The following is a 21,106-nucleotide window of genomic DNA, read 5'->3' as shown; positions in this document are numbered from 1 at the left end:
TTGCAAACCCACACTTATAACACTCTCAGTTGTTAGTTTAATACAAATAAATGCCAAATTGCAGGGAGTTTTATGTTAAAGAGTCACACACATTACAAAATTAGTTGAGACCGTCCAAACTCATGAGAACATAAGAAATGGGAGCAGAAGTAGGCCATGCGGCTCCTCGAGCCTGCTCCGCCATTCAATAAGATTTTCTCTGATCTTCAACCTCAACTTCACTTTCCTGCTGGATCCCCATATCCCATAATTCCCCTAGAGTCCAAAAATTTATGGATTTCAGTCTTGAATATCCTGAATGACTGAGCATCCATTGATCTCTGGGGTAGAGAATTCCAAATATTCACAACCGAGTGAAGAAATTCCTCCTCATCTCAATCCTATATGACTGACTCCTTATCCTGAGACTATGTCCCCAAGTTCTAGACTCTCCAGCCAGAGGAAACAGCCTCTCAGCATCTACCCTGTCAAGCCCTCTCAGAATCTTGTATGTTTCAATGAGATCACTTCTCATTCTTCTAAACTCCAGAGAATATAGGCTCATTCTACTCAATCTTTCCTCATAGGACAACCCTCTCATCCCAGGAATCAATCTAGTGAACCTTTGTTGCACTGCCTCTAAGGGAAGTATATCCTTCCTTAGGTAAGGAGACCAAAACTGTACATAGTACTCCAGGTGTGGTTTCAACAAAGCACTGTACAATTGCAGCAAGACTTCCGTACTCTTGTACTCCAACCACCTTGCAATAAAGGCCAACATATTATTTGCCTTCCTAATTGCTTGCTGTACCTGCACGTTAACTTTCTGTGTTTCGTGTACAAGGACACCCAAATTTCCTCTGAACACCAACATTTAATAATTTCTCATCATTTAAAAAATATTCCGTTTTTCAATTATTCCTACCAAAGTGAATAACCTCACCTTTCCCCACATTATACTCCATCTGCTACCTTCTTGCCCACTCAGTTAACCTATCTATTCTTTGGGCATGTTTTGACCCCAAGCTGGGAAGGGGGCGGGGGTGTCAAATTGCGGATGGGAAACCCGGAAGTAGGGGTTTTCCCGACATAAGGGTGTCTTTTATTTTTCTTTGTCGGTTTGCTGTCCAACTGGTTGGCCTGATTGACAGGCTGGCCTCAGTCAGACAGGAGAGCAGCCACGGAGAGAAGGTGAAAAGGTAAGTCTTCAGTTAAGTCTTCGACTGTATGGACTGGGAGGGGCCATGGGGCACTGATGGCACCCCAGAGGTTGAAATTGCAAAATCTGTAAAAATGGAGGCCTGTAGCCGGAAATGGGCAGCTTGGAGGCGGGTTTGAAATGGTTGCGATTTTCAATGCCCTCCTGCCCCCAACCCACCTGTTCTTCAATGTTAAAATTGTGCCCATTGTGTCCTCCTCACAGCATACCTTCCCACCTAGCTTTGTATCATCAGCAAACTTGGAGACATTACACTCGGTCCCTTCATCCAAATCATTAACATAGATTGTAAATAGCTGAGGCCCAAGCATTGATCCTTGCGGCACCCCACCAGTTACAGCTTGCCAACCTGAAAATGACCTCTTTATTCCTACTCCCTGTTTTCTGTCCATTAACCAATATATTATCCCCAACCCCTTGAGCCCTTATCTTGTGTAACCACCTTTTGGGTGGCACCTTATTGAATGCCTTTTCAAAATCCAAATATACAAGATCCACTGCTAGTTACATCCTCAAAAAACTCCAGTGGAATTGTCAAACACAATTTCCCTTTCATAAGACCATGTTGACTCTGCTTAATCATATTATGATTTTCTAAGTGCCCCATTATTATTAAGATTCCAGCATAATATTAATGCTGGAATCTTAATAATAGATTCCAGCATTTTCCAGACTACTGATGTCAGGCTAACTGGCCTGCAGTTTCCGGTTTTTCCTCTCTCCCTCCTTTCTTGAATAGCGGGGTTACATTCTGTAATGGGGACCATTCTGGAATCTAGGGAATTCTGGAAGATCAAAACCATTGCATCCATTATTTCTGTAGCCACCTCTTTTAAAACCCTAGGATGTAGGCCATCAGGTCCAGGGGATTTGTCAGCTTTTAGTCCCATTGATTTCTCTAGTACTTTTCCTTTACTAATCTTAATTACTTTAAGTTCCTCACTTTCATTCGACCCTTGGTTCTCCACTATTTCCTGTATATTTTTTGTGCCTTCTACTGTGAAGACAGATGCAAATTATTTTTTTAACGTCTCTGCCATTTCCTTATTCCCTACAATAATTTCACCTGTCTCTGTCTCTAAAGGGCCCCACGTTTACTTTTGCTATTCTCTTCCTTTTTACATACTTGTAGCACTTCTTATAATCTGTTTTTATATTTCTTGCTAGTTTTCTCTCATATTCTATTTTCTCTCTCGATTAATTTTTTGGCCATCCTTTGCTGGTTTCTAAACCTCTCCCAGTCCTTGGGCTTACTACTCTCCTTGGCAACATTATAAGCCTCTTTTTTTAATCTAATACTATCCTTAACTTCTCTAGTTAGCCACAGATGGATCACTTTTCCCATAGAGTTTTTATTCCTCAATGGAATGTATATTCGTTGAGAATTATGAAATATTTCTTGAAATGTTCACCATTGTTTATCTACCCTCATATCTTTTAATCTAATTTCCCAATCAGCCTTAACCAACTCGTCCCTCATTCCTATGTAATTGGCTTTAAGTTTTAAGGTTCTAGTTTTGGTCTTCAGTACGTCACTCTCAAACTCAATGTGAAATTCTATTATATTATGATCACTCTTCCCCAAAGGATTCCTTACTATGAGATTACTAATTAACCCTGTCTAATTACACAAGACAAGATCTAAAATAGCCTGTTCCCTGGTTGGTTTCAGGACGTATTGTTCTACGAAACTGTCTTGAATGCATTCCATGAACTCGTCCTCCAAAGTACTTTTGCCAATTTGATTTGCCTAGTCCATATGAAGATGGAAATCCCCCACGATTATTGCATTACCTTTGTTACAAGCTTCTCTTATTTCTTGATTAATATCCTGTTCATCAATATAAATACTGTTGGGGGCCTATAAACTACCCTCGCCAGTATTTTATGCCCCTTGTTATTTCTTATCTCCACCCATGCTGATTCTACTTCCTTATCTTCCGAGCCAAAATCCTCTCTCACTAATGACTTTGTCATCCTTTATTACTATGCACTACTATCGTTAAACTCTCTGTCCCTTCCTGACACACACTGCTTATCTTTACCCAAATCGCTACACTGCTCTATGGCCTTGACTTTACTCTTTAGATTTATAAATTTACCCTTACCTGAACTCCCACCCTTTTTAGTTTAAAGCCCTCTCGTATCATTTACGATCCATGTTAGCTGGGGATGGAAAGACTAGACCTCAACACCACATTGAATTTTAGATGGTAACATACATTGTTGAACTGGCGTCCATGTTTAGAATTGGGTTTCTTTTAGACACTGAAAACGCAATCAAGTCCAGACTAAAGTTTTTGATCCCATATTAGGTGGAAGTTCAAAACGTACAGCTCACCTGGATCATGTTCAGCTTCAGCTAGTTGACGTTCCAGCTGTTGTCTTAACCGGTCATTGTTTCTGATAGATTCTTCCAAACGTTGCCGCAAACTTCGTATTTCTTGAAGGTGTTCTGCTAATAAGTCTAAGATTAAAAATAGTCGGAATTAGCACATCATTCGCACTAAAATAAATGAATAAGTGAGTAAATGAAAAGATAACGATACAGGGAAGTACCAAAGTTACTCCCTTACATCATCTCCATGCTTTTAATTTGCTTTTTAAAATCCTTTTATTCTTACACAGAACCCTATATGCCATTCATTTGCTGCAAACACTAGATGGCATCAGCAGAGGCAATCCCCTCAATTGTACCCATTTCATAACAACTCATGTCAGTCAGCATCAATCTGTCGAGCAAATGAGTGCAGGCCACCTCGCTCCACCTCTCCATTCCAGTTATTCGTCAAAACACCGGATGAAGCATCAGTAACTAAATACCATTAATGGTAGTCTGTCAAATTATTCAGTTACCTTCTTAAAATAGTTGGGGGATGTGTTCACAAAATGACGTTTTTTTTTCAAAATCAAACATTTTTATATTGCGTATATACACACACATATTTAAAAAATTGTATTAATGAAAGCACTAAGTGCGAGGCGCTCACACATTTCCTCATCAAGATTGAAATCAGCTGTATAGATGCCTCTGCTGCATTTCCCTTCACCTCCCCCCCCCCAGCATTCTCTCCAGTCTGCCACCATTTACTCTAGCCCTGAACCTCAGTCTTTTGGCAGTGAGGACCCCATCTTCCTCTGCCCTGTCCAAGCCCATATTATCCACGAGACCTACCTCCTACTTCCTTGATCCCCTTCCACTCAACTCCTGACCAGCCAACTTAGTCCCCATGTTAGCTGACATATTTAATGGTTCCCCCTCTTCATTGACTGTCCTCTCCCTTCAAATCCACTGTGATCATCTTCCTCCTCAAAAACATCCACACTTGGGATATTTGTCCTCACCAACTATCACCTCCCTTTCTTTTTTTTAAAAAGTCCTCAAAAAAGTGTTACCTACCAGCTTCATGCCCAATCTCTCCCAAAACTCCGTGTTCATATCCCTCTAGTCCAGCTTCCCGAAACAAAACAGCCCCAATCAAAGTCACAAACTACATCCTGTGTGATTGTCACTGCAGTGCATGATCTCTCTTCCTTTGTCAGGAGGAGGGTGGTGGTGGAAGATGGAGCATGGAGATGCACAGACTACATTCGGATAGGTAGGAATAGAACAACACTGTAACCTCCAGAGTCTCCAAAGAATCCACCTTGGCCCTTCCTCATGTACATGCTGCTTATCGGACATCCACACTTGAAAGAATCATAACTTTCTCCAGTTCAACACTGGGCAGATTGATGTTAGTGTCTTTGGCCCTTACCACAAACCTTGTTCCCTTGGTACAGATTTCGCCCTCCAACTTGACCAGTCTCTCAGGCCAAACCAGATCATTTGCAATCTTTGTATCCTGTTTGATCCGAAACTGAGCTTAAGACTTCATGGGCTCGATGTTACCAGGGCTGCGGGTTTGCGGCGGGGGGGCTATTGGGCGCGTGGGTAACGCGCCCAGTGAAATCAGTCTGCCCCACGCGCGATAGCAGCCTAACTGGATCCACTTACCTGGTCTTCCGGGTTCCCCGCTGCTGATCTGCGCGTCAGGCGGACTGCGCATGCGCAGTAAGCTCTGACAGCTGGAGGAGCTCTATTTAAAGGGGCAGTCCTCCACTGACAGATGCTGCAGCAAATAGGAAAAATTACAGCATGAAGCAGCCCAGGGGGAAGGCTGCTCCCAGTTTAATGATGCCTCACTCCAGGTATCATTAGATGGGGTGAGGAGGAGGGGGAGGACAGAGATCTTCCCCCCCCGGCGGGCGGGAGGAAGCGGCCTGCCTCTGCCACCAAGAAGGCCTGGCTCGAGGTGGCAGAGGAGGTCACCTGCACCACCAACATATTGCCCACCTGCATACAGTGCAGGAGGCGCTGCAATGCCCTAAGTAGGTCAGCCAAAGTGAGTACACTTACTCATTCCCCTACACTCCGTCTGCCACATCACTGCCCCCACCCCACATCTCCTTCTGCACTGCCAACACTACTCTATCACATCACTTCTCACACCCACTCAAAGCTCATCCTCATCTTACCTGCACTTACTCACCTCGCCAGTACTCATCCCAATCCTCATACAATTGCATGGCTCTATCTCATACATCTCTTTCACGGTCAGCCTCACTCAACCTGTCACTACCTGTGCTGCAGCCACAGCGCATGCATCACATATGTGCAGTAGGAAGCGTAAGGCAAACGTGTCGTGAGCATGAAAGGGATGCACAAGGGTGTTTGAGGGTTTGTCATGGTTTTTACTTATATTTAATTTCTGATCAACTCACATCACATATTATATTGGCACCACTACTGCCACGTCTTTGCGAATCTTGTCTGGTTTGTGCAATAATGCCCTTCCCTGAGGATCACAATGAAGACCCACAACTGATGCCACCCATTGTGTCACTGCAAAGTGGGTGTAGGTGTATTTGCAGGGCTCTTTTGTGCAGACGACTGAGAGACATCGGCGATGTCCCCGGTGGCACCCTGGAAGGATGTGGAGGAGAAGTTGTTGAGGGCAGTGGTAACGTTGACAGCGACAGGTAAGAAGATGGTGCTCGGGCCAGCCGGGAGCAGCTCGGCATCAAGGAGGCTGCAGATGTCCACGATTACATGTCGAGTGACTCTGAGCCGCCGTGTGCACTGCTGCTCAGAGAGGCCCAGGAAGCTGAGCCTCGGTCTGTGGACCCTGTGGCGAGGGTAGTGCCCCCTGCGATGCATCTCTCTCTGCGGTTGCCCTCCCTCCCGCTGTGCAGGTGGACGTGTCACAGCACTGTGTTGTGGAGCTCCACGTGTCAGAGGTGGACGGCTTGGCCGGCGAGGCTGTTCGTCCTCCGAGGAGGTCATGACTGCAGCTTCGGCGGCCCCCATCCGGAAGATGTACATCTGAGGAGGTCCGCAAGGTAGGTACATGTCTCTGGACCCCGGGGTAAGTGTGCAAGTTGGTGCATTTGATTGTCAGGAGGAGGGTGGTGAAGGCCAAACTTTGTCCCAAGTGACAGAGTGGCCTCCTGCAATGAGTGAGGGTCTCCCCCCACCCCACCTGTCAAATGGACCTTTGCAGCTGCCACAGGCTGACACGTCCATTTCAACTGGGAGTGTTTCCCCCAGTATGGGAAACAGTCCCAGTTGTTTCTAAAATCCCTCCTGACATATTCCCTTAATCAGGTCTGTTAATGACCTGAAATACCTAGGTAAATAGTCTCAAGTGGCACCCCGCCGGCTTTAATTGCCTGCGGGAGTCCCACATGCGGGGGCTGCGCGCGCACATCGGCGCGTCTGTGGAGAACCCGGAAGTGGGCGGGTTGGAGCCGGGCTCCCGACCCGCTCCGGGATTCCCTGATTTTCGGAGCCCCCCCAGCCAGGAACGCACCCGATAGCAGGTGCTAAAATGGAGGCCCATATCCTTTCCATCAGAAAGACTGAACTGGCTGGGGCTCTTTAGAAAAGATTAACAGGTAACTTGATAGAGGTCTTTAAGATTATGAAAGGGTTTGATAGGGTAGACTTAGAGAAGATGTTTCCATTTGTGGGAGAGACCAGAACTAGGGGCCATAACTATAAGACAGCCATTAATAAATCCAATAGGGAATTTAGGAGAAACTTCTTTGCCCAGAGAGTGGTTAGAATGTGGAACTCTACTACAAGGAGCCGTTGAGGTGACTAATATAGATGCATTTAAGGGGAAGCTAGGTAAACACACGAGGGAGAAAGGAATAGAAGGATACGTTGATGGGGTTAGATGAAGGGCGGGAGACTGCTCGTGTGGAGCATAAACACTGGCATGGACCTGTTGGGCCGAATGGCCTGTTTCTGTGTTGTACATTTTGTGTAATTCTATGTAAGACCGTTTACTTCCACCCGCCTCTGCCCCATCACTGTTGAAATTCTCTCACATTGGAGCAGGTAAGTATTGATGAAGCAAAGATCTTCTTGCTGGCCTCCCCTCCTTCACCTTCCATAAACTCTAACTTGTCCAAAGCTCTGATGCACGATTTTTGCCCTGTACTAATTCCTTCTCGACCATCACCACTGTCCTCGCTGACCTACATTGGCACACCATCCCCCAGTCTATTAAATTTAAAATCCTCCGTCATCTTTAAATCACTCCATGGCCTAGCCCCACCCTATCTATGCAATTTCCTCCAGCCCTATATCCCGTCTGAACACAACATGCCTTTGATTCTAGCCTTTTATGCATCACCCTCTTGCTTCACTCCTCCACTGGTGGCAAAGCATTCAACTGCCTTGCTCAGATTTTTAAATTCACTCCAGAAAACTTTTGCCTTCTCACTCTCTTCAAGAATCTCCCTTCCTGGCTCAGTGCCAGTTATCCTTATGCCTACCTGTGAAGTGCTTCAAACATTTTTTTAAATAATAAAGATGCAAAATAATAAATGCAAGTTTGTTACTAATAAATTCAAGTTGTTAATAAATAAAAACATTATTACCTGCAGCACTTAGGCCTGGATCTTGTTTTGGCTCTGTGGAAGTTGCAGTTAGCTTGTTTGCTGTTAAAGAACGGTCACTGTAATTAGGTGAATGGGCAGTTAGGTCATCAACATTTTGTTGTTTCTCTGTCAAAATGGAGCGATGCAAGTCAAGTTCTGTCCGTAGTGTCTCATTCAGATCTTCCTTGTTCATCAGCTGCTCTCGAAGTGTAGAGTTCTCTCTCTGGAGCTCAAACAATGTTTGATTAAGCAAGGATGTTTGAGCACTGGCATACTCAATTGGCCCGTCACTAGTAGGCAAAACTTCTTGTGGCACTGGGATTCCATCCACATTCGCTGTATTGTAGGAAGACAAAAAATAAAAAATGACCCATCTTTTCTTGAGACACAACTGAAGGGATTGAGAATTACATGATGATTAATCTGAAAATCAATGTTTAAAGACAACCATTTCACTACCCCATTGTGGAAAAAATTAAACAATTCCAAAGAAATCTCAATTTAATGCCATTAGGATTGGATTTGTTTAAATAAATATAATTTAATTACACAGCAAATGTACCATCAACAGAAAAAACTCAGAAGTATGCAAGGAAGCTGAAGCCAAAGTTCACTCTAATGATGATCTCTGATAGAAGTTAATTTAGCTCCCTCACGCTGTCAGGTTCAGTAACTCCCTTTCCTCCCGCTCCCCCCACCCCCCCAAAGGTTGTTCAACACTTTAAATGCACCAAAGATTGTCAATTTTAAAAAAAGCTTCACCGATTATAATTCTTTGTAGCAATTTAATTTTAAAAGGAATCCTGATGGCGATATTTACACTTTATAAGATTACTTCAGGAGGAAGCACTTTTCCCTAATAAGTTCAAAAACATATGAAAAAAAAGTTATGCTCAAAGCCACACCACTGTGCAGAATTCTTCCCACTGTGCATTGCTCACCAGTGGGAAGAATTCTTGCATGTGCAATGTATAGCAAATCATGAACACATTCTTTATAAACATGTTTATGTTTTCACTGCACATAGTCCAAAAGGTGAATACTGCAATTGCTGCTCAGGTGACATCACACACAAAATAATTCTGAGTCAGTGAACTGCTAATCAATACATATAGAAATAAGCTTCATTTTTCAAATCCCTACTTAGAGCACAGATAGACACTCTAACCCATTAGAAGGACAAGGACCTGAAATGAGGGCAATACGAGCTGAATTTGAAAGTGGTACAGGTGGTGAAAGTGTTGGTATTTTCTGTATCCCCCTCACCTCAGCCACAATTGTTAGTCAATGCTCTGAAATTGGTACTGGTATAAACAAAGTTTTAAAAAACACAAATTTCCCAAATAAAAAGTTAAGAAACTCGGCATAAACAAAATGTAAAAATTCATTAAAAAGGTGCAGCAATGACTTCACAATTTCACCTTCAAGTGTAGTAAAACCTTCTATGATGTTGTAGATTTCAGAAATGAAATGAGAATTGCCAAGAACTCTGTAAAAGCCCTTGGCATGAGCATTATGACAAATAAATAAGTAACTACAGTATAAGTAATTATGAGGCATAAAGCAATCAACAGAATCCAGTCAATTGCAAATGAGCTGTATATGGAATGGACTGGTATTAAAAGCATTAGTGCTGAAAGATGTGCCAAGATATGTGGATTTTGCAGGATGAAAATTGGAACTAGGCTAACTCTCACTTTTACCCGGTCCTTGTAGCTTGGACAACACTCTCTGTGCACTGGCCAACTCAAAGGATGAGGATCTATTGTGATAGAAATCTAACTTTTGCTACTTAAAATGGTGTGGGGTAGAATAGCAATGTCTGTTCATGCCTTGAGAAAAAGGTATTGAGAAGAGTGTTGCCCAGGTGACCTAGTGTAATTGTCTAGGAGAGGTGTCTAACAGGCAGCCGATCAGATATTGCCTGTTTTACACTACCACCAAAAGTTAAAATTACCCTCATTGACTTTATATCATGTTACTTGAACATTTTAGCATGCTTTATCTGAAAAATGTCCACAACAATTTCTAATTTCCAAAAAAAAATCCTGAAATAGTGGCTGGGTCTGGCAATGTGCTAAAACTGTACACTTAACTCATGCATGTCGCTATCTTAAGGTTGTAATGCATTACTTCAGGACTGCATACTTTTTTGTGGTTTAAAACATGCATCCATGCTCAGAATCCCAATATTATGACATAATTACACATGATTCTGCTGACAACTCACACATACAATGGTCACACACTGGGAGTGCCAAACTAATGAGTTGGCTGTTCACAATCATTTACACTAACTGGTTCAGGAAGTAACTGAAAATGGTGCTGGATAGTCTGATCCCAAGCCCAATGTAAATGCAGCATTATTGAAAGACTGTTATTCAACTTAGAGCAGATTGGCAGCAAATGTGCTTGAGTGGATGCCATGAGTATTGTCATCAAAGGAGGAAATAAAACACTTATGGCTTCCCTAATGGCTTAGTGGGGAGAGGGAGGGGGTGGAAGAGCAGAAAAGGTGTTCAAATATATATTGAAATTTTACAATCCCTTCTTTCAAAAAAAATGATCAGCCTCTTCAATATCTCTAGATAGTATTCTAAACATTAAAACCATGGTATCCAGAACATCTGCATGAACATAAATAAGTACAAACCTAGAAGTTGTGCCTTTCCATCTGGAGACGTGGAAAGCCCAGATCTCATCCTCACTCCTTCATTCTGTGGATCACTCTGCAGGCTCGTGTTCGCATTAGTTGTTGAGAGACCACTTGGAGAAGGTTGGTATTTGACAACGTCTAGTGAAGCACGACATTAAAAAGGTTTACAACACAACCTTGGCATATGCTACACTACATTTTTAAATATTCACATCTACAGGTCCAAATATGCACTTCCGGATTCTTTTTGGTTCTATTCTCTCGATCCAGTGGAAGCAAAGTAAGAATTGGTAATACTGTAACCACACACTTCATACTAAATAAATAAAGCAGGGTTCAGCTTTAGCTTTCACTAACAGTATTGTCCTACAGTACAGCATTCTGAAATGACAGTATGGTGGACTAAACATCACAATTTATATTCCAGAGACATTTTGAAATGTGCGTTACATAATTTAACGACAAAATTGTTATCACGTACAAATTTATTACAGTGGAATTAGAAAATCTATCGGAACAAAAGGAATGCCTCTGGAAGAATAGTTAAAGTCATTGTGTCCACATTAAAATGGGTCAAACTACAGTTTTGAAAGATCAGAAAATTTCCTAGAAACTTACATTTCGGTAACTTCTTTAGGTAACTTTACATAACTTCTCCAAATGGCAACTGATGTTTACAAACTACATTGAAAAAGTATGATGTTCATACAAAAACATTACTTTACTAGCAGTTAAATATTTAGAAACCCGCTGAACTCAATTACAGTACTTTCTTTATTAGTACACATCACTGTACCTTTACATTCCTGCTTAGCAGCTTTAACAATTTTCCTCCATTTTCCACACATTACAGCACCATGCATAACTGTAACTGGTTTTACCTCTTCACAGTTCATTTTCTGGTCATAGATTCTCATTCCATAACAAATATGAGTTTGAGTTTGCACTTTGAAAGTAGAAGCAATTGCTTTAATTTAAGGGACCTCGGCCTATTTAAACTATAGTAAAAAAAGAAGCTACCTTCTAAAGTTGACATTAGTAAGTATTTTACTTCTAAGTGACACAAATCAAGTGGTGCAACTGCAAATAGTGGAGTCCTTCTGAACTCTCTCACATGCCATTACTAAAGAATTTCAATCATATTGTATTTTGTTTCCACTTGAACAGCATCACACAGATTAAATAACAATAAATTATGTAGCTTCTCAATCATGATGGAAAAACTACCCCAGCTGAACTTTCAGGACTTGCTTTGTAAAAGTCTATTGAAGGCTTTCGGGACAATACATTATAGATTGTTACTTTATCAATGTCAGAGAATAACAATATTTTCTATTGAAAGGAATGCCTCAGTTATTAGTCTCATTTTTATCATATCCATCACCAGTGCCATGATTAACAAAATCTGCCCCCTTGCATTGGGCTACTTCACCTTCCTTACAAGATAAAAAGGAGGCAATTTTGGGTATTACATGGGAGAGATATCTCGGCTTATACACACTGATTTGTTCTTCCCCTATTGAACACCAATATAGGAATATTTAAGACTCCTGTATTTCCAATATTCACATATTTCTCCTTGATATTCAGTAGGTATTCCCATAGATAAGAAACTGTAGTATACACTTAAGCCCACTTAATAACAGGTCATTCGGAGGAAGGGAAGTTAAAGGAATATTGTACATCATTTAATTTTCTATCTTTTAACCTGCATCATTTGTGTCAGTCAATATGGTACTTTAAAGTTTCAGAACATGAATTAGGTTTTAATTGTCATCTTTAAGTTTTATTTTCTTTCCTTTTAAATCCTAAGCAACTGCAAAAAGGTGATCTCTGCAAGCTCTGATTTACATCCCACCTCTCCAACAGCAACTCACAATCAGAGCATCACCATGTGTGGAACTGCAGGGTTTATCCCATAAGTTAGTGGCATAATGCATCAAAGCAGTCACAAACTACAACACCAAGCTATTTCATATTCATAAAATTAAAAGTGGAGGAATTATACACACCTCAAAATTCACATGGGTATCAGAACAAATGTCGGGCACAGGAAAAATTTAACAGAACATTTTGGAAAGTAGGACATTTTTAATTCTGGAAGCGTTTTGTATAGAGGTGAAAACAGCTTATAATGTTTGGAAAAGCAATTATTTTTAAATAAGAAAATGCTCATTTATAAAGAAGCTGATGACATATCTGTGAAATGCTAGGTCTAGAGAAAAAAAATGGAGCCACTAAACATTCTTATTCATCATCGAAACAGCAAGACAGTTCTCCAAATATCTCTCAACCAACATCACTATAAAAAAACTTGAGTGGTCACTTATGTCATTGCTGTTTGCGAGACCTTTCTGTTTGTAAATTGGCTGCCGTGTTTGCCTACATTACAACTGTGACTACGCTTCAAAAGTACTTAATTAGCTGTGAAGTGCTTTGGGATGTCCTGAGGATGTGAAAAGCGCTTTATAAAAATACAAGTTCTTCGAGACCTTATTTAAGAAAACCTTTCAAGAAATTTTTCAACAGAATAAGATTACCCCCAATGATATTAAATCGCTGATGAATTATTTGCTCAAATTTGAAAATTTCGCACTTCTAAGCTAGAATGCAACTCACCTGATGACTTATGTGAAAGTCTCCTCTGAAAACTCTGCTGTTTACTACCACGGCCCTTACTTGAGTTTTCACCAATGAGTGGCGGCTCAGATGTGGTTGATTGACTTTCATGTGAACTGACAGAATTCCTATCATATATCTCAGAATCTGAAGAGACTTGGCTGGTGGACGGCGCATGTGATTGACCCCTTAACTGTTGCTGCAGGCAGTAAATGATTCTGTTCTTTTCCTGCACCTCTTTTGCAAGTCTGCAGAAGAAAAATTGGTCAGATTAAATGCTTTGTACATAAAATCCTTTACTTCCCTGTAACTTAGATTTAAATTTACACTTCTGTACATGAAGCATAAGGGAAAAAAAAGGAAGTATGTTGAGTGAGCAACAAATTAAAGGACTGCAGCACTTCAATTTTCTCCTGATGACAATTTTGAAACCACCCAGCTGATCATTACCAAATGTTACTTGGGACATTCATTGGCAGGATCTCATTTACTTTTAAGAAAAAAAATTGTACAGGTTTTGGGATACTGACGAGCAAAATTCCCATGGGCATGTTCAGACCTCAAAGACAGAGGTCTTAGCCTCCCAAACTTCAGATGGTATGTACAGGTATTAATATGCCATTGAGTCACCACATGGACTAAGCTCACCCCATGAAGTCATCATCTAGAACAGAATCTCCCCACAAAACCCCTGAATGAATATGAAGGCAGAAGATTCTATGCTAATTCCACTACAAAACCTCCCTCAGAGACCAGGCAAAAGTGACATAATCCAGTAACTTCCCACACCAACACTGATCTTTCTCCAGACTCCTCGTGCCAATGTCTAACTTGTTACATTTATATCTTCAGTTTAAACACTTGAGTTCGAATAGCAGTTGAAATTTAGATTACAAGTCTTAATTCTGTGTTTGGATTATAAAACTCTCAACTCCCCTAATAGTTTAGCCAGCGAGTAGCTGAACCACACAGATAAGTTGGACCCTAATCTATACAAACGCATTGGCAGTGCCTGCATCAGAATTTAATGCGAAGTTCATAAACTACGAAGTCTATACTTCCAAGGCATTCCTCCAAGCAGAATATTCAGCTGTAAATTTATAACAAAGATATTCGTGTCTTAATGAATTGCTTCAATAGTAAAACACTAAAAGATCTTAACCCGCATTAATGTAACCCACATTAATTAAATAAACTTACTGCTCAAGTTGTTCTTTAGTTGCCCGTGACAAGGCCTGATTCTCACGCAGAAGATCATTCAGCTGCTTGTGCAACTGTTTGCGCTCACTTTCTAGCTGCTTTCGAAGGTAGAGAATTTCATACTGTAGGCTGTGAGGACTAGCCAAAGAGAAGGAGAAAAGAGACTCTCGGTAGATGGGACTAAATTTGGATAGCATGCTTGTTGCATTAAATGCATGCCAGAAGCCAAAAGCTTGTCCTAGATAAGTCCAAGGCACTTGTGCAGGCATGGAAAGTGACAATGCAGTGTTCTTATACAGAAAAACTTCACCCCCAAAAAACTAGTCCATTTTTGTCTTTACCGTACACAAAGTAAAGTAAAAGAACTGAAGTTCTAATTGAAAAGCTTTAGCGATGGCAGTAACTTTCAAAACATTAGTAGAAGATATCAGGCAGCTCATCTACACATCAACCGACCTCCATTTTCCCGTAGTCAGGTTACTGAGCCACTTTTATCAACATTTCACATACACAATTTTAGTGCTGCTTTTTTTCATACATTCTTCAGTGCACCAATGAATGGAGAATACAGAATCATTTCTATTGCTTTAAGAACACCACTGTTCAGCATTCAGAGGATCTGTTATCTTAAGAACAGTGGTACGAGATTAATAAATGCATTAGGATTAGTGTGCAGCTCTTAGCCTCAGCAGATTGTTCCATTTAATCATACTAGCTGTAACAGCATCTACCTCAAACTACTCATATTAGCAGTAATATACAATGGATCCTTTTTAAAAATACTCCTACATTTTACTCTGCCACGAAATACAATTTTTCCCTTCCTCTGAAGCACTGCAACAGAGGGGAAAAAATACAAATTACACCTCTCGATAAAAAATTTTGTGCTATAATGTAAATCTGTTAATAAGACCTCGAGCTGTTCTACTAAAAGAACATAATTTAGATTTGCATTACTTATTTCTCTCCAGCAATGTGTTTTTTGCAGTTTGACAGCAATGAGATAAATAACCCAAATAACTGAAAACAGGGAAGTATTACAGGTAAGCAGTGTAAAGATTTTAAAAGTAGTTGTTGCCATCATTCACTCCTCGGCTTACTCTACTAATTGTGATTATTTGTATCTGTACAATTTAAACTCTTGAAAACTAGAGTGAGAAATATAATGTCAGCTTCATTAGAACCTGCCATTTGGATCTCTCTCCTATCCTCTCTAGTCCTGACCCATTTTCGTACTTTAGATTTTCTCTCTCATCCATATTCAGTTGGACAGCCAATGAATTTTTACATTTGAGGGGAAGGTTAGATTTATAGTTCAAGCATGGAATTCTTCTGGCATGGCTTTTTCTTTTACAAAAAACTTGATTAATTTTTTTGAAGAAAGTGACAATCTACACACAACACTAACTACATTGAGGTTTGGAAAGTGATGTGGTTGCATTACTCATATTGCTCTATTTCTATGGCAATGATTAAAAAGTGATTGGTGAGAAGTTATCTGCTAGAGTTCAAAAATGAATTCATCATTAAAATTCGAGATAATTGGTTTAAGAAACTGCTGATGCATTTAACATGTTAAAATTAACACTGTCACATTACCACGTTTCTTGAAATGAAAGATGCAAAAACACAAATGCAAGTTTTTAAAATTACAATGCAGCCAAGTCTAGTTTAACTACCACCACTGGATTTTACGAGGAAATTGAAGGGGATACATGCTGGACTCCTTTTGTGACACATGCAAGAGCTGTCCAAACTGTGTGAAGGTCTTATCTACTGTCCTTCCCATCTCAAGCAGGGAAGGTTACTGCTAAGATACATCTGTTAGCTGTTGAATATGGTGAATCTGCTGCCAACAATGACATTGTATACAAAGTCCTGGATTTTTCCAAAACTAATTCACTGCATCATCAATGCAATAGCATAGGGTGATTTAGTCGCTATTTTGTCAACAAAGCTGGGAATCAGTCGGAAAATTTATTTGATAGTTAATTTATAAATTTGCAGGTAAAAATGACTGATATATTGGTTAACAAACTGCTGGCTATGATACGGATTTTTCTTGTGGCTAGATTTAATCAAGTTGGTAAAAAAGCTTACATTACTGAGTTTGTGTCGAGTAATGTTCTTTTTCCACTTCCAACAGTATCATTATGCCTGCGTTTTTGGAGCCCTGACAGCAGAGATGGCTGTCTGCCCCTGCTGTGTTGCCCCATTTTCCCAGTAAAGCAGTGTAAATATAATAGGCTCACTATTGCACTGAAAAGAGCTGGCATGGATGCAATGTTTCAATGTCAAAAAAGAGACTCCTATTTGGGCACCTATTACATGAGGATTCCTTTAGAAATAGGATTTGCTTATGTAGTGAAATCAGATACACTTGCTAAACCATTAATACTTTAGTAAGATTGCAAATAAAACAATGCAAATGACTATTGTCAAGTTTCATTACGCCTTTAAATCAGCCTGCTGCATATTAAATCAAACATCCAGGACAAATGAAACAACTTCAATATAATTAATATATTTGATATTTCAGATTATTAGGAAAGATACTGTGTCTCTTCAAAGTCTCAAAATAAATCATCACTGTACACCTATCAGCACACCAATGTCCTTTTTAAACAGAGGTAGCTTATAAGTGAATAGTACAGATTAACCTCGATTTAGTAGCTGGATAACACGTCAAATTGGGCTGAGTTAAAATGAATGAAGAGTGCCAAATCATGGTTTTTGAAAGCCATGTATCTATATTTTGTTTATATTTTACCTTTGAGAGAAATCAAGTAGTGTGTTGTCTCCACCAACAGAAGATACTTCACCTGCAATACATAAAGAATAGGGAAGGAAGCAGAAAATGTAGGTTACTTCAGTACAAATTTAAATAGGCATATTTAATTTTAAATATTTTTAGTCCATTATGAAACCCATAAAATTTAAAATACCAACAGCCATAAAAAAATAGAAATCTATTAAATAAATGTTCATTATATAATGATAGTTAGAGAAACAGGGTAGAACAAAATAGGTTCAAAAAATGTATAAACTGATGTATAAACTCTGACTGATATCAAATATTTGATGCTTTTCATCTGTTTTAATAATACTTGCATCAGGAAATTTCAGATTGTGCTGTTACATCATTTGATTTACATAAAAAAGTGCTTTTATTGTAAAATGATTCCCATCCTAGTATTTGCAATTTCATCCTTAGTGAGGATTGATCAGCCCACTGTTAATTTCTTCTAAGCATATTTGAATAATACAGGCTATTTCTCTTCCCTCCTACATGCATTCTGGCTAAGTATGAAGTAACCTTAAGTACAAATGTCAATTCAAACAGAGTCTAATTCCATTCTCTTATGAGCTTAACACCCTTGCATTTAGCTACTGAACCACTCCACAGTAAAGTCTTAATTCACTTAACAACTAAAAACATCTATGTCACATTCTGGAGAGAAATTGGATAACCCAAAACTATAAATTTGCACATCTAATCCACAAATTGACCTTGGCCCTTCGTCTTAGTTTAGAAAAAAAACAGTTAATTTTTAAGAATAGCAATCTTAGTAGGAAATAGAGACAGAGAGAAGGAAGAAAAGAAACAGAGACTTGTTTTACACTTATTGGTAACATACTTCAGGACAAAAGGCAGAGTCAGCATTTTGGATATTATCTAGGTGATATTGTGTTTAGTCCACAGTATTAAAATTGCTGAGAAAAATTAATGTACAAGTAGCTCCCAATTCAAGTGCCTCTTCAAAAAACAAAGTATGGTGGGCAAACAGGGGAACAACCTCAAATTCAAGAAAATGGCTTTCAAAATGAATTGCATTGCAATTCCTAATGTTTTTCTATTTTTAATCTTTTAATGGCCCCATTTTACACTCCCTCTTTTTTCTAGAGCCAATTTTTTATGTTTGTTGAAGTTTATACCTCATAATAATGTGAATGTACCTCATGTAATGATCAGCTGCTTCCAAAGTCTTTTGTTCCTGCTCTTAATAAGGATTTGTGATGGGTTTTCAGTACACTGTTAATTTTAAGTGAAAGGCCAAAAGACAAGTGGAACAGATAACTTCCATTTATATAGTGCCTTTAAACACGAAGTAGAAAATGCAAAGCAATGGTGAAAGGTTTAGAGGAAGTGACTAAAAGCTTAGTTGAAAAGATGGGTTTAGAGAAGGTTTTTAAGGAGGTGGAGATAAGCAGGCGGTTTTAGGCAGTGAATTCTAAAGATTAGGGTCAAGGTAGCTGAAGGCTCTGCCACTGATGATGGGGCTTAGGGAAAGGAGATGCACAATAAAAGGCCAGAGTTGTAAGACCAGAAGAAGAAAGGGAAGATAGAATGCCACAGCATAGGGTGGCGTCGAGGATGAGGATTTTAAATTTAATGTGGTCGAGGGCATGGTAAAGGTAGCTGAATGTTGAACAAGTTTGAGTTTTTGGACATGGAGGATGGGAGGCCGAGAAGGAGGGTGGAGGCTGGTAAAGACAACATTGGGAAATTGAGATAATGGTTTCAACTGCATTAGGTGCAAGGCAGGGACAGAAACAAGCGATGTCGTAGAGTGTACTCAAATAATTTTGGTGATGGAAAGGATGTGGAGTTTGAAGCTCAGCTCTGGGTTGAACAGAACACCAAGGTTTTGCATATTCTGGTGCAACCTGAGCAGGTGGCCAGGGAGTGGATTGGAGGCAGTGGCAAGGCAGCGAAGTATGGCGGGGGCCAAAAATTATGGCTTCAGTCTTCTCAATATTCAGTTGGATTAAATCTTGATTGATCTACAACTTAATGTCAAACAAGTAGTTTGACGTGGAGATGCCGGTGATGGACTGGGGTTGACAATTGTAAACAATTTTACAACACCAAGTTATAGTCCAGCAATTTTATTTTAAATTCACAAGCTTTCGGAGATTTTCTCCTGTAGTTTGACAGCACAGGGGTAATTGTGAGATGAAGGCAAGTGGTGGAGAGGTGAAGCTGAGGGTCATCAGCAGAAAAACAGAAGCTGATCCATTCCTGCAGATGATGTCATGTCAGGTAGTGTGCAGATGAAGAGGAAAGGGCCACTGTCTGCAAGGCTGGAGGCAAGGATGGGTAGTCAAGTGGTCAGTTGATTGAGGGAGCAAGAAGCCAGTCTCAGAGGAGGTGAGCTTACAGAAGGTGAGGGAGAATGGCTGAACAACTGTATAGTGAAGGGGGAATGAAGGTCAGGAATGGGGAAAGTTAACAGCAGAGGCAGCTGTACAGATAGTATCAATCTTAGAGAAAAGGGAATAAGTGAACTCTTTGCACTTGGTACTGATGGTGAAGGTGGAGGTGCAGAAGAATGGAGTTTCAGTAAACGATTCCTCATGGAGAAAAGGAGCCTTGGGTTGTCCTTGGTCTCCTAGAACATCCTGGATGAAAGTCTCCTTTCTCTGACAGCTGTGTTCTGAACTGGGATTTTCTGTTTCTATATTTGGCAGCTTGTGATTTTGTGGCTATTCATTTCAATGGATATGTAATGAGATCTCAGCAGAAACAAAACTACCCTCACAAAATTGGAAGAAAAATAAAGGGCTTAATAGATAACAAATTCACTAAAATCTATGGATAGATTAACTTTAAGACTATTGAGTGAGTCTAGATTTTCCAATCGATGGTAACCCATTTAACATTGGTGTTAAGATGTCAACCAGAAAATGTAGGCTGTTATCTACACGAAGCACTGAACTTTGCACCCAAATATGTAGTGAACTAAAATTGGAAATGTAGGCATATCTAATTTACTAGAGAACTAATAACGTTGCCATGGTCAGTTGATTAATGTTTTCTCCCCCCATATACAAGAGTTGGGAGAGAGACTTCAGAAACTTGCTCCGCAGAGTTATCTAGTGGTCAGAGTCCGCTACTACATCGCAACAGTTGACAGAAAAGCATAACCATAAATCTTGACAGTAGGAAATGTGTGCCCTATGCAAGATTTTAATATATAGATAGATGGATATACAGCCAAATAATTTTCCTTTCAAAATTCTGAAGTTTCCCAGCAATTTTTCCTGTTAGCTTACCACCATCAAACTTGTTCTCTAGCTTTTCCACCAGCTGTAAACTCTGGTTTAGCTGTTCACGAAAGGCTTCCCCGACATAATAATCAACATCACTGGCTTGCAGTAGCTCCTCAAAGGCTTTGGTAAGATCCACCAGGGTCTGGCAGTGCAAAGTGCAGATATTACGGCTTTCTTTAATTTGTTGTCGGAGGTGTGAGAGCTCCCTTGCTTGCGACTGTACCAGTGAATCATATCTAAGTAAAACAGAACAAAATCTGTCATTTAGTTTTCTATATTCTAATTGCAAACTCATTAGTATTATGTTCCAATCAAATTAAAAGCAAAGTACACCATGGAGCTGCTACAGGTACAATCGTATCTAATTTTATGAAATAGATTTTCAACATAAGCATTTCTCATAAGGACTATTTCCTCATATGTTGGATATCAATATTATTGCAGGTATG

At 40.0% G+C, this 21,106-nt stretch overlaps 1 protein-coding gene across 10 annotated transcripts in view; it reads right to left on the bottom strand.

Annotated features, from left to right (window-relative positions):
- LOC137300532 (myomegalin-like) overlaps positions 1-21,106 on the bottom strand; it is a 109,138-nt gene that overhangs the window by 17,681 nt on the left and 70,351 nt on the right. For 9 of the 10 annotated variants that reach the window (XM_067969656.1, XM_067969658.1, XM_067969657.1 and 6 more), the window contains 7 exons: positions 20,661-20,893; positions 17,374-17,425; positions 14,604-14,741; positions 13,404-13,651; positions 10,782-10,922; positions 8,129-8,464; positions 3,540-3,665 (listed from right to left, as the gene is read on the bottom strand). In XM_067969656.1, coding sequence (XP_067825757.1) covers positions 3,540-3,665; positions 8,129-8,464; positions 10,782-10,922; positions 13,404-13,651; positions 14,604-14,741; positions 17,374-17,425; positions 20,661-20,893 — 1,274 coding nt within the window. The remainder of the gene's footprint in view (positions 1-3,539; positions 3,666-8,128; positions 8,465-10,781; positions 10,923-13,403; positions 13,652-14,603; positions 14,742-17,373; positions 17,426-20,660; positions 20,894-21,106) is intronic. The other variant, XM_067969653.1, reaches the window with a different exon arrangement.

The sequence above is a fragment of the Heptranchias perlo genome, chromosome 31 (assembly GCF_035084215.1).
Source record: "Heptranchias perlo isolate sHepPer1 chromosome 31, sHepPer1.hap1, whole genome shotgun sequence".
Classification (NCBI taxonomy): Eukaryota; Metazoa; Chordata; class Chondrichthyes; order Hexanchiformes; family Hexanchidae; genus Heptranchias; species Heptranchias perlo.
Note: the sequence above shows the minus strand (reverse complement) of the source record. Positions and strands in the feature narration are given on the sequence as shown.